At 41.2% G+C, this 13142-nt stretch overlaps 1 protein-coding gene across 1 annotated transcript; it reads left to right on the top strand.

The window, feature by feature from the left end:
• Positions 1 to 2167: 2167 nt before the first annotated feature.
• LOC147322562 (uncharacterized) lies at positions 2168 to 3876 on the top strand. The gene has a single exon (XM_086307025.1). It carries the CDS (start codon positions 2439 to 2441, stop codon positions 3129 to 3131), a length of 693 nt encoding a protein of 230 aa, XP_086163151.1. The 5' UTR covers positions 2168 to 2438; the 3' UTR covers positions 3132 to 3876.
• Positions 3877 to 13142: the final 9266 nt, after the last annotated feature.

Genomic DNA, 13142 nt, shown 5'->3' with positions numbered 1-13142 from the left:
ACAGTGAGACGTAGACTGTGACAACACGAGCTTGACACGGTGTCTCATATTTTGACTGTGAGTATAGAGGATTGTAGCTCAAGTTAACATGGAAAGATAAGAGGTCTAAAGTCTCTAAAACTTTTGGACGTTCAGTCTCTGACAGAAGGTTTGGAGACAAAGTGTCATGGTCCTGGGTCGTTGACCCAGCGTTTTGTGTTTTGTGATTATTTCCCTCTGTTCTAGTTATTCTGTGTCCTCCCCCCTTGTGTCCGGTTCGGGTTCTAGATTTCCTGGTTTGTTCTGAAAGTCTGTGTCTGTTGTCATTGTGTTCAGCTTGTGTCCTCCAGTCATCATGTGTATTCAGATCAGCTGTTCTTCCCTCCTGTGTGCGATTACCTGATTACCTTGTGTGTGTGTATATATAGTGGGTGTCGGTCTGTGTTCGTTGTCGGCTCGTCTGCGTTCTATGGTGTTCCTGTCTCTGCGTCTCTCTGCCCCGCACCCCTTTTGTATGGTCCCAGGTTTGTCACTTAGTTTCTCCCAGTTTAGGTTTCCGTTTGTAATTACTCATGCTTCATTGCCTGTTTTTGCCACTACCACCCTGTAAATAAACGTCACTCGTATCATCAGTTTGCTGCATTTTGGGTCCTCCTTTTCCTCCACACCACATGGCTCCCTCCGCCAGCCGTGACACAAAGTTAGTTTTGAATTTGTGAAACAAATATTTTATTTACAGTTTCTCATACACAAGGCAGATAATATTCTTCATGTACATTATTTTTTACAAATACTGGAAGTACAACAAACTGAAACAAAACACATTTTCATGAATTCATCTCTTAATGTTTTATACAAAACTTCTGAATGTGTTCTCTCTGATTTCCCAGTATGTGTTTTGGATCGACTAAAATGTATTTACAATAGCCAGAGTCGACTGAATCCAAATATTTCTTAAATCCAAATTCACCCCCCATTTACTGGAAGAGATCAGGGTAATTTGAATTCTCCAACCTTATAAACCTTTTCTCGAATTTCAAATCTAGTTTGTAAATTTGCCGGTAAAAGTTTAGTAAAAGCTTTATACAAAATTATGGATGTATTGTAATTAACCAGATCCTGGAATTTAAGTAACTTTGCCTGAAGAAAGAATTTGTGAGTATGATCTAGATAACCAGCCTTGTGAATAATACGCAGTGCTCGTTTCTGTACTGTGACTAATGGATTAGTTGTATTTTTATATGTATTTCCCCACAATTCCACACAATATGTAAGATATGGAAGAACCAGGGTACAGTACAGAGTACGAAGTGCTTACCCTTACTCCCATTTATTTAAGAGGTTTTGCTCTCTGCAGGGCGCCACAGTAAGTAAGTATGTGTAGTGCTTTATCAAGGAATTGTTTCACTTTGTTCAAAACTGCGAGGCTTCTGGAAATTTTGGTTTTTATGTGTCTGACGTTGTCACGGTCTGGCTGGCAGACCGTGGGGATGTGGGGAAAGGAGGACCCAAAACGCAGACTTTGCGATGCAAACAGTGCTCTTTATTTACAGTGAAAAGGCTGTAAATACAATAACTCCCCGTTGCTCCCTCGAACCCCGTGTGCGTGCTTCCCTCCGATATCTGTGCTCGTGCTCCCCGCTGTTGTGTTTCCGCACCCCCGTGCGTGCTGCCTCTCCGGACCACTCCTCCTGTAGGGAAACCAGAGACGCAGCCGTCAACACTAACCCTCGGCGGGCATATACGCACAGCGCAGACCTAAGCTAACACACACTGACTTGGTAAGATAACTCAATGATCCCGCGTCGGTGGGAGCTCCAAGACTCTCCTAAGTAGCTCCCCCGACGAGCCCTGATCAGCGGCAGGTGTGTGGCTTCGGGTGTGGCCAGTCCCTCCGCAGGGCCACACCCCTCAGGCCTGCAGGTGGCCGAGCTCCATCCTCCAGGCACACCCGCAGACATACACACCCATACCCATCGAGAGCAAGCAGAAACAGGAGCCTGCAGTGCTCCGGGCTCCACCTCCTGCAATTTCATAACCATTTAATTTATACATTTAAAAGCTGAATTTAATTTCTACATTAAGAAACAAAGCATGCTACGTTTGTGCTGATTTGAACAGCCAGCAGGCCACAGCCAGCAGACCCAGCCAGGCTCCACCATCAGCCAGCAGGCCACAGCCAGGCTCCACCATCAGCCAGCAGGCCACAGCCAGCAGACCCAGCCAGGCTCCACCATCAGCCAGCAGGCCACAGCCAGGCTCCACCATCAGCCAGTAGGCCACAGCCAGGCTCCACCATCAGCCAGCAGGCCACATCCAGCAGACCCAGCCAGGCTCCACCATCAGCCAGCAGGCCACAGCCAGGCTCCACCATCAGCCAGCAGGCCTAGCCAGGCGCCATCATCAGAAATTCCGCTTCCGGGTCCCTCGTGGTGGCCGCCTCGTGCTCTCGCTTCAGTATGCCACCCAAGAAAGGCCCAACACCAGAGGAGGTTGAGGACATTAAAACCTCCCTCGGAGCGCTGTGCGGAGACGTGGCCGCAGTCAGGGCACAGCAGGAGCTGCTTCTGGGGCTTCTGGAGGAGGTAAAACAGCTACGCCTCCAAAATGCCGAGAAAGACAGACGGATCATGGATCTCGAGCGGCGGGTGGATGAGCTGGAGCAGTACACCCGTACGAACGACGTGGTCATCAGCGGTATTAAAATCAAGCCGCGCTCGTACGCGCGCGCGGTGGCCGGGAACGTCGGGGAGCCCAGCGACGAGGAGACCCGCTCGGTAGAGCAACAGGTGGCGTCCTTCCTCCAAAGCAAGGGGATAGAGATGGACCTGGAGCACATAGAAGCATGTCACTCACTGCCCAGGAGGAGTGACAGACTGCCGGCCATCATTATGAGATTTGTCAATCGGAAGAACAAGGTCACACTGCTGAAACAAGGACGCAAACTGAAAGGCACGGACGTTTTCATTAATGAGCATCTGACACGAAAAAACGCAGACATCGCGAGGAAGGCAAGGCAACTGAAGAAGAACGGTAAAATACAACATACATGGGTAACAAACTGTAAGATTTTCATTAAGCTAAACGGGACACCAGAAGAGGCAAAAGTACTGATAGTGAGGAACATGGAGGATCTGGACAAGTATAACTGACACCAATGTATCAATTACACCAGGAAATGACATGGACACGTTGAAATTAGTTCTTCAACAGAAAGTAATTGATCTAGATTGTGAATATAAGGAGCATAATATAATAGATCCAGAAATAGATTCTGAAAGTAACTTTCTCTCTTCTTTTGTTAAAAATTGTAATTATTTCACTCAGGAACAATATGAAAAAGAAATTAACCTAGACGGGAAGCTCTCATTAATTCACTTTAACAGCAGAAGTATGTACTCTAATTTTGATTTCATTAAGGACTATTTGCAACAATTTTCTCGCCCCTTTAGTGTTATAGCCATCACTGAAACTTGGTTCAATGTCGATAAAGGAATAGATTTTTGTTTGAATGGATATGATTTAAAATACATGAATAGATTAAATAAGGCGGGCGGCGGGGTTGCTATATATGTTCATAACTCTATAAAATATAATGTTGTAACAACTATGTCTATGGCTATTGATGGAATTTTGGAATGTTTGACTATTGAGATTATGAATGAAAAAAAGAGAAATGTTATAATAAGTTGTATATATCGGACACCCAGTTCAAGTATTGACACTTTTAATGAATGGATAGAAAAAACGTTTGCTTCGGTGAACCAAAAATTACTATTTATCTGTGGTGACTTTAATATTGATTTGCTAAATCCAACAAGGTTAAAAGCCATTGATGACTTTACTGACACAATGTACAGCTTATCACTATATCCAACAATAACAAAGCCAAGCAGAATAACTTCACATAGCACCACTATTATTGACAACATTTTTACTAATGTCATGGATTTCCAAATTAATAGTGGTCTGCTTGTCTGTGATATAACTGACCACTTACCAGTTTTTACTTTGTGTGACTGTGATTTAAAAAAAATAGATACCAAGATCATGATAGCAAAGCGAACAATAAATGAAGAAGCAATTCATGCCTTCAATTTCGATTTAGCACAACAAGATTGGAGTTCGGTGTATGAAGAGTCAGATGTGGACAAGGCTTATGATAATTTTCTAGATATTTTTACTATGTGGTACAATAAACATTGTCCTGTAAACGAACACATGACAAAGAAAAAAAAGATAAAAAGTCCTTGGCTCACAAAAGGAATTATTAATGCTTGCAAAAAGAAAAACAATCTGTATAAACAGTTTATCAAAGTAAAAACAAAAGAAGTGGAACAAAGATATAAAGCATATAGAAATAAATTGACTGATATTATAAGAACGAGCAAACAACTTTATTATAGAAGAAGATAAAAACAATATAAAAGGAACTTGGGATGTGTTAAACAACTTAATTAAACAAGGATCTTCTGGAACATCATATCCTGAATATTTTACTGATGCAAATGGTGAAAATCACAACATGAGTAATATTGTCGATGGGTTCAATAAATTCTTCATAAATGTTGGCCCTGAACTAGCAGCGGACATCCCGTGTCATAAAAATGAAAATATCAGTAATATAAAATCAAATCCCTTTTCACTGTTCCTCTCAGCTACAAATGAGCAAGAAGTAATAAATATCACATTAAAATGTAAAAGTAAGTCTTCAATGGATTATCATGACATAAATATGTCTGTAGTTAAACAGGTTATTCTGAATATTGCTTGTCCCTTAACATATATCTGTAATTTATCATTTCAGTCCGGTTGTTTTCCAAAAAAAATGAAAATTGCGAAAGTAATACCACTATATAAAAGTAATGACAAACACAGTTTTACCAATTATAGGCCTATTTCTCTACTGCCTCAATTCTCAAAAATTCTAGAAAAACTTTTTAATTCAAGATTAGAAAAATTCCTTGAAAAACATCAAATAATAAATGTTGGTCAGTATGGTTTCAGAACGCAAAGAACCACTTCAATGGCGATAATTGAGGCAGTAGAAGAAATTACTGATACACTGGATAAAAATAAATATGCAGTTGGTATTTTTGTTGACCTCAAAAAGGCCTTCGACACAATCAATCACTCAATTTTACTGGATAAATTGGAAAGATATGGTATTCGAGGGAAAGCTGGTAACTGGTTAAAAAGTTACCTAACAGGTCGGGAACAATATGTTAGCATAGGGCATTACCATTCAGAGAAACTTGGTATTACATGTGGTGTTCCCCAAGGGTCAGTGTTGGGACCAAAACTTTTCAATGTATACATAAATGATATTTTTGATGTTTCTCAAGTACTTAAACTCATACTGTTCGCAGATGACACCAACATATTTTTCAGTAGCGATGATTATACTGATCTTGTAATGACTGTAAACAGGGAGCTAAAATTAATAAAAAAATGGATGGACATAAATAAATTATCATTAAATATAAATAAAACTAAAGCAATGTTTTTTGGTAATTTAAAATATAATATAGAATTACCAATTATCATTGAAGGTGTACCAATTGATAATGTGAGTGAAAACAAATTTTTGGGAGTTATAATTGATAACAAAATTTCATTTTCAGGGTTCCCAGGCGTGATTGGCTGTATAGATGGCACTCACATTCCAATCATTGCCCCTTCAGTAAATGAAGGAGACTATGTGAACAGGAAGTCTTTCCACAGCATTAATGTACAGGTACATAGTTCCCTGTAGCATTTGGCCAGGCTCTGTCCATGACTCACAAATATTCCGTGAATGTACACTGAGCACAAAATTTGGACATGGTGAGTTGAGAATACTTTAAAATATATAAAGACCAATTGCTTCAGGGACATTTGAACTGAAGTGTATCCTTCTGTCTTAGGAGAGTTCACTGGCTACTTGCTTGGTGATAGGGGGTATCCATGTTTACCCTATTTGCTTACCCCTTACCCTGACCCTGAACCGGGCCCAAAGCAGCGATATAATCTGGCTCATTGCAGGACAAGAGCCAGAATTGAAATGACTATCGGAATGCTTAAGGCCCGGTTCCAGTGCCTGCAAGGACTCAGGGTCACCCCAGAAAGGGCATGTGACATTATTGTGGCATGTGTGATTCTTCACAACATTGCCACAATTAGAGGAGAACACTGTCCTTCTGAACCAAACATCAGCAGTGATCCAAACCATGAACATCCTGACCCTCCCACGGACATACAAGATGGAAGCGCAGTCAGAGACACCATATGTCACAATCATTTCTTTTGACCCATCACCTCAACATGTTGAAAGAAGAATAAACAGATGTTTTGTTCAACTGGCTTTATTGGTCGCCTGTGTTTCCTGTACAGAAAGTATTAAAAGATGTAAACCTCATAAAGTGTCTCTGTTGCTTCCTCCTCTGTAACAGCTGTCAATGTTTCTTCATTATTTTCCTGCAGTAAAGAAATAAACAACATTGCTGTTCTACTGTAAACTCATATAATCTGTGGATTATTACTCACAACTGCATGTTGGTCTGGCTCAACAGGAGGCTGCACCAGATGCAGTACACCACCACCATCAACTGATAGAATATGAGGTTTATACAGGTCACTTATAACTTACAAGGGACCAAATGGCAATTAACAAACATACCAAGCACCTTACACTTCATTGTCATTATGCTCTCAAAGACAACCAAGACTGAGGGAAGGCAAAATCAGTAGGAAAATAACTTCACTACAAAATAATCCATTATGGTAAAGAGTTTATCAAATGAATGTGTCGCACTGCAAAGGTGACTGTGAAGAAAGGATGTATGCACATCATGTATTATTTTGAATTTACCCCCTATGTAGGCACTTGTGTCTTGCGGGGTTATTGACTCAGAGGATGTCCCCGCAGAGATGCCTTCGGCCACAGGGCGCCCACTGTTTTGGCTGAGGGCCAACTGCTCAGCCTCTGTGAGTGGTGGTGGTGGAGGACCCCCACCTGTTTTTCGGGCCTCCGCTTTTTTTCTGTTGGCTATAACGGGCCACATTTGAGCATACAGAGTAAGCAAATATGTACTTGTAATGTGCTCAGATAATTTCAATAAGTGCTTACAGAAAGAAAATTAATGTAGCCTCTAACTGCAATTGATTTACATGGGACAAACAGACCAAGCACTATGGCTCATAATACAATTACACCTCACCTGTTTGGACTATATTTTTATATTTCATTTTTACTTGCTGCCAGGAACGTTTGGGGCCTGTTGGGTTGCACCTGCGCTCACATCACAAAATAAAATGTATAAAATAAAAAATAAAATAACATATGATAAAATAACGTGTTAAATGGGTGGAAATCCCTCGATCAATGTTTAAATTAACACTCACGCATTGACTCTGTCGGCTATGTTTTGCCATGCATGCTCACTTTCTTTTGCAGCTGAGGCTGTGTTACTTTTTCCGCAAAATTTGCATGTTATCGGCATATGCTGCCATCAGAATTTCGGCCTCAAGCGCTGTAAGATACGTTGACCGCGCCTTCTTTCCCTCCGTCTCCATGGTGACTCGCTTAATCTGTGCTCCGCTTATCAGGGCTTTATGTATCCTCGTCCGCGCGCTTCACTTGGGGTTAAAGCAACTCCGCGTTGACTGAACTACTTGTTATCAGCCTTTCTGAAACGGAATATTCCGAGTTGGACAGTTCGGGGTTACTCAACCCTGAGTATCGTTTTTCACTCTGAGTTTTCTAAACCGGCTTCCTGAAATAGGGCCCTGTGCCCTATTTCAGGAAGCCGGTTTAGTGCAAACTCTGAGTAAGTATACCCTGAGTTAACGAAAACTCTGGGTTTTCGGTTTCACAAAGCGAGTTTAGATTAATTCTGAGTGAGTCACTATGACGACACACTCCGTGAAGTTAACCTGCCCCCTAGCAGGTTTACTACAACTAACCCTGACTGTCTCCGCCCCTTTGTCGGAAACCTGACAGTAGGAAGTGTCGGACATGGCGTGCCCCGTCCTTGAAGAGCCAGTAGATCGTGAAGCCCAAATTCTCCGCAGAGCTCTCCGCCGGGAGAGAGTGATCAGAGCGCGTTTGGACATTTTATCATTTCCTGATGATTTTCTGTGCGAACGTTGCCGTTTCTCAGCACAATCTATAAGTTATTTGAATAACATCCTCAGGCCATATATTACGCATGTGACACATCGCGGACATCCTCTCAGTTCTGTACATATTATTTGTATTGCACTTCGTTTTTTTGCAAACGGGAGCTTTCTGTATAATATTGGTGACACTGAGCACGTTTCCAAGGCTACCGTCTGTCGGGCAGTCAGGAATGTTACAGTTGCACTGAAACGTCTCCTGTACTCGTTTGTGGTGTTCCCTGGTCATAGACCCACAAGATTCATCAAAGAGGGATTCCACAAAATTGCAGATAGCAGGATGAACAAAACTTAATTCATGATGTGGTGATGAACTACTACTTAAATTTTACATTTATTTTCACGGTTCCCAGGCGTGATTGGCTGTACAGATGGCACTCACATTCCAATCATTGCTCCTTCAGTAAATGAAGGAGACTATGTGAACAGGAAGTCTTTCCACAGCATTAATGTACAGGTACATAGTTCCCTGTAGCATTTCAAACTAACAAATTATTTCATTATAGTAATGGATGCTAATTTGTGTTCTCTGCACTGTGAAGATCATATGTGATGCTGCCAACATTATCACAAATGTGGAAGCCAACTGCTCAGCCTCTGTGAGTGATGGTGGTGGAGGACCCCCACCTGTTTTTCGGGCCTCCGCTTTTTTTCTAGTGGCTATAACGGGTCACATTTGAGCATACAGAGTAAGCAAATATGTACTTGTAATGTGCTCAGATAATTTCAATAAGTGCTTACAGAAAGAAAATTAATGTAGCCTCTAACTGCAATTGATTTACATGGGACAAACAGACCAAGCACTATGGCTCATAATACAATTACACCTCACCTGTTTGGACTATATTTTTATATTTCATTTGTACTTGCTGCCAGGAACGTTTGGGGCCTGTTGGGTTGCACCTGCGCTCACATCACATCACAAAATAAAATGTATGAAATAAAATAAAAAATAAAATATAATAAAATAACGTGTTAAATGGGTGGAAATCCCTAGATCAATGTTTAAATTAACACTCACGCATTGACTCTGTCGGCTATGTTTTGCCATGCATGCTCCCTTTCTTTTGCAGCTGAGACTGTGTTACTTTTTTCCCGCAAAATTTGCATGTTATCGGCATATGCTGCCATCAGAATTTCGGCCTCAAGCGCTGTAAGATACGTTGACCGCGCCTTCTTTCCCCCCGTCTCCATGGTGACTCGCTTAATCTGTGCTCCACTAATTAGGGCTTTACGTATCCTCGTCCGCGCGCTTCACTTGGGGTTAAAGCAACTCCGCGTTGATTGAACTAATTGTTATCAGCCTTTCTGAAACCGAATATTCCGAGTTGGACAGTTCGGGGTTACTCAACCCTGAGTATCGTTTTTCACTCTGAGTTTTCTAAACTGGCTTCCTGAAACAGGGCCCTGGCCGTTTGCTTTTGTTTTGTGCGTGTTTATTATATCTGAAAACGGGAAAAAAGTAAAATGTCAAAAATCTGCTTCCATAATATAAATATCATTAAATAACTTTAGAAAAACTTCCACTTGACTCTTTACATGTGATGTTGTAAAAATATATATTTTATTGTTTAATTAATCTGAAAATGTTAGTCTGCCAAATGTGCAGCAATTGAATTTATTTATTCTCTTTATCTGATAGTTTGTGGGGCCCAGGTAGACTGTATAACTGCATCTCTACCAGTTTCTCTGCACTCCAGCCTCTTCTGTGCCATGTGAAGGGATTTTCCTTAAGGCAAGAGAAATTATCTCTACGAAGAGGAACAGGTTTGGCCAACGCACACTAGAACAAATTTTCTTCTTAAATAAAAATGAAAAAAGGGCAACTTTAAATGCATCATGTTTTTAATTTGCAAGTTCATAAGCATTTTCCCTTTCCATTTCACAATCAATTCTACCCACAGGTCAAAAATGTGTCTGGGAAAATTTCCCTAATATATTATTTATAAATATACCCGTCTAGCGGTTAATTGCATAAGTGCATGGAGGCAGGACCTCACAGCAGAAGCATACTCCATAATGTGTTGTACATTATTATATGTAATGTGGTATTTTTCAATTATTGTATTTACCAACATCAAGAAGTCACAAGCAAAGAAAGACCAAACCATGGTGCATGTTTAAACAAGGAGAGTTTACTGGTCAAAATTTATTAAACAAATAAACCACATTTTTTTTAACCACCAAAAAAAAAAAAAAAAAAATACAGGTTCAAAGCAACACAACGGCAGCCCAATATCAGACAGAATTCCACTCTGTAGAGTGGGCAATCTTAATGAAGCAGTTGGTTTTATTTTGTGGATTCAAGCTGCTCTTCATATTTTTGGCCACCAGATGTCACCAGAGAGGACTCTGTTGAAAAGCTTCGAGTAATGAACAGTTTTTCAATACAAGCTTTAGTGTTTCCGAAAGCTTCATTTGGCCATCACTAGCTTTTACCAGTTTATCCCATACCACACAATAGCCCTATCCTTCAGGCCAGGTAAAAAAAACGAAGAAGCAAAAAACAGAAACAAAAAACAAAAAAAAATCAATGCAAATACAACAGGACAAAACAATATAAAACAAACACACAAATAACTTAAAAAAAAAGACAAAAAAAAAAAAAGGGGGGGGGGGGGGAGATTTACTGAGTAATGCTGGAAGTCAGGTTCTCAACCTGAAGGCTGAAAAAGTATTTCAGGAATTGCCCCCACGCCTTGTAAAAGAGATTAATGAGGTAGACCACAGAGAAGAGAATTACAGTAATCTAAAACAGATGTGACAAGATCATTGACAAGTATGCTGGTACTGTTTGGAGTGAGTTAAGGACGAAGGCGGAGATGAAAATAGGAAGAGCGAGTGATATTATTTATATGTGCTGTGAAGGAAAGTGCTATCGAGGATGTCACCAAGACTCTTAACCTGGGGGGAGGTTTTGACAACAGAGTTATCAATGGATAATGAAAGACTTCTGGTTGGGACTTTGGTCAGTTTTGATTTGGTACCTATCAGAATGAATTCTGTTACTTACTGCCATTAAGTTTAAGAAAGTTGTGAGAAAACCAGACCTTAATTTCACCTGAACAGTCAGAAATTGAAGTGGGTGGGAGAGTCGCCGTGGGTTTGGAGGCTATGTAGAGCTGGGTGTTATCTGCGTAGCAGTGAAACTGGATGTTGGCTTCCTGAAAATATTACCTAGGGGTAGGAGATAAATGATAAAAAGCAAAGGACTCGGGACAGAGCCTTGGGGTACATTGGAATTAATCTCCGTTACATTACTTATATAATTAGAATAAATTGAGTTTTGGCTTCGGTTCCTCCCAAAGAACAAACTACCAACCACAAATTTAACAACGTAGTGTATGCTTTACAGTGTAGTAAGGAATGCTCAGACCTCTACATTAGAGAGACCAAACAGCCACTTCACAAGCGCATGGCACAACATAGGAGAGCCACCTCCATGGGACAAGACTCTGTGGTCCATCTGCATCTAAAGGACAAAGGTCACTCTTTCGAGGATGCCAATGTTCACATTTTGGACAGTGAGGACAGATAGTTTGAAAGAGGAGTCAAAGAAGCCATCTGTGTCTACTGTGAATGACCATTTTTGAACAGAGGCAGTGGTTTACGACACCAACTGTCTACCATCCAGAATCCAGTTTTGAGATCCTTCACAGACGCCTTAACACCCACTCACATCCTGGGCTATTCGACCTCAGGAAATCACATGATGGGGTGGGGCTAGGTTTCACAATGGGTTCACTCAAAACGTTGCCTGATTGTGACCCACACCCATTTTCACACCTTGGCCTGATTAGATAGAGGATCAATAGGGGGTCCATAACCCTCATGACCCCATAGGGCTAAAAAATCTGGGACTCTCCACCAATTGCTCTTAGAACTGAAGAAGTGTCTTGAAGAAACTTAAAGAAGTCCAGATGCTTTTCTTTCCAAGCTCCTTAGACTAAGAACTTTCACAGACAATCATATTCTTTAGAACACCAACTTATATTTGCTTTCTTAAAACAATTTTTTCTGCATTTGCACTGTAACAGACCTCAAGTTAGACAATCTAGCTGCATTATTACAATATCTTTTTAAACTTCCGGTTGCGCCGTAAGATGGCCGCATCGACGAGAGCTCTGAGTCATCTCAGCAACACTTTTATTATTTATTTCGTACTACTTGCTATTTCTGTGTGCACAGTGCAATCATATACTCTGTATGACAGACAAACACTTTGGAGTTATGTTCGTCAGCCAGTTTGGACTTTACGCCAGGTTTCAACATCGTGGATGCTCTGCTGCCTGGGATCTTTTGTCTACCTTTGTCTATTCGACACCGAGGGAAGACAAAGAGGTGGAAAAGTCCTGGAGTTTTGAGCTGAACCTGACAGAAACAACAAACCACCTCTGCGCAACATCCTACTTGCGAATGTTCAGTCTCTCGATGAGCTGCGTGTACATTTAAACATCTAAAAGACATCAGGAACTGCTGTGTTTTGGCATTCACAGAGACATGGCTGAGGTCCAGCATCCCCGACTGCGCCGTCATGTTGAATGGGTTCACTGTTTACTGGGGAGACTGAACACAGGACTCAGGCAAGAAAAGGGGAGGAGGTCTGTGCTTTGTGGCTAACTCTTTGTGGGCTAGAGATGTGAATATCTTAAAAACATACTGCTCTCAGACCCTCGAGCTGCTGACCATCAAAGTTAGACCTTTTTAGCTCCCGAGTGAGTTCAGTAAAGCTACGGCTATGGACGAACTGTATGATGTAATTATTGAACTTGAGAACAAAAATCCTGAAGCTGCCTTTATTGTGCTGGGAGACTTCAACAGAGCCAACATGAAGAAAGTTCTCCCTAAATACTACCAACACATCTTCTTCCCTACAAGAGGTGATCAAACAATGGATCATTGCTACACTCCATTCAAGGACTGCTACAAACCCCTCCCTTGCCCAGCTTTTGGCAAGGCAGAACATTATTCCATACTGCTGCTGCCTGCATACAGACAAAGGCTTA

The sequence above is a fragment of the Aulonocara sp. 'chitande type north' Nkhata Bay genome, linkage group LG9 (assembly GCF_057382095.1).
Source record: "Aulonocara sp. 'chitande type north' Nkhata Bay isolate Kocher_YH1m ecotype deep benthic linkage group LG9, A_spYH_male_GT1.1, whole genome shotgun sequence".
Lineage (NCBI taxonomy): Eukaryota > Metazoa > Chordata > Actinopteri > Cichliformes > Cichlidae > Aulonocara > Aulonocara sp. 'chitande type north' Nkhata Bay.
Note: the sequence above shows the minus strand (reverse complement) of the source record. Positions and strands in the feature narration are given on the sequence as shown.

Excerpts from the sequence above, each read along its gene's own strand:
- LOC147322562 (XM_086307025.1), top strand. The coding sequence starts at position 2,439 with ATGCCACCCAAGAAAGGCCCAACACCAGAGGAGGTTGAGGACATTAAA.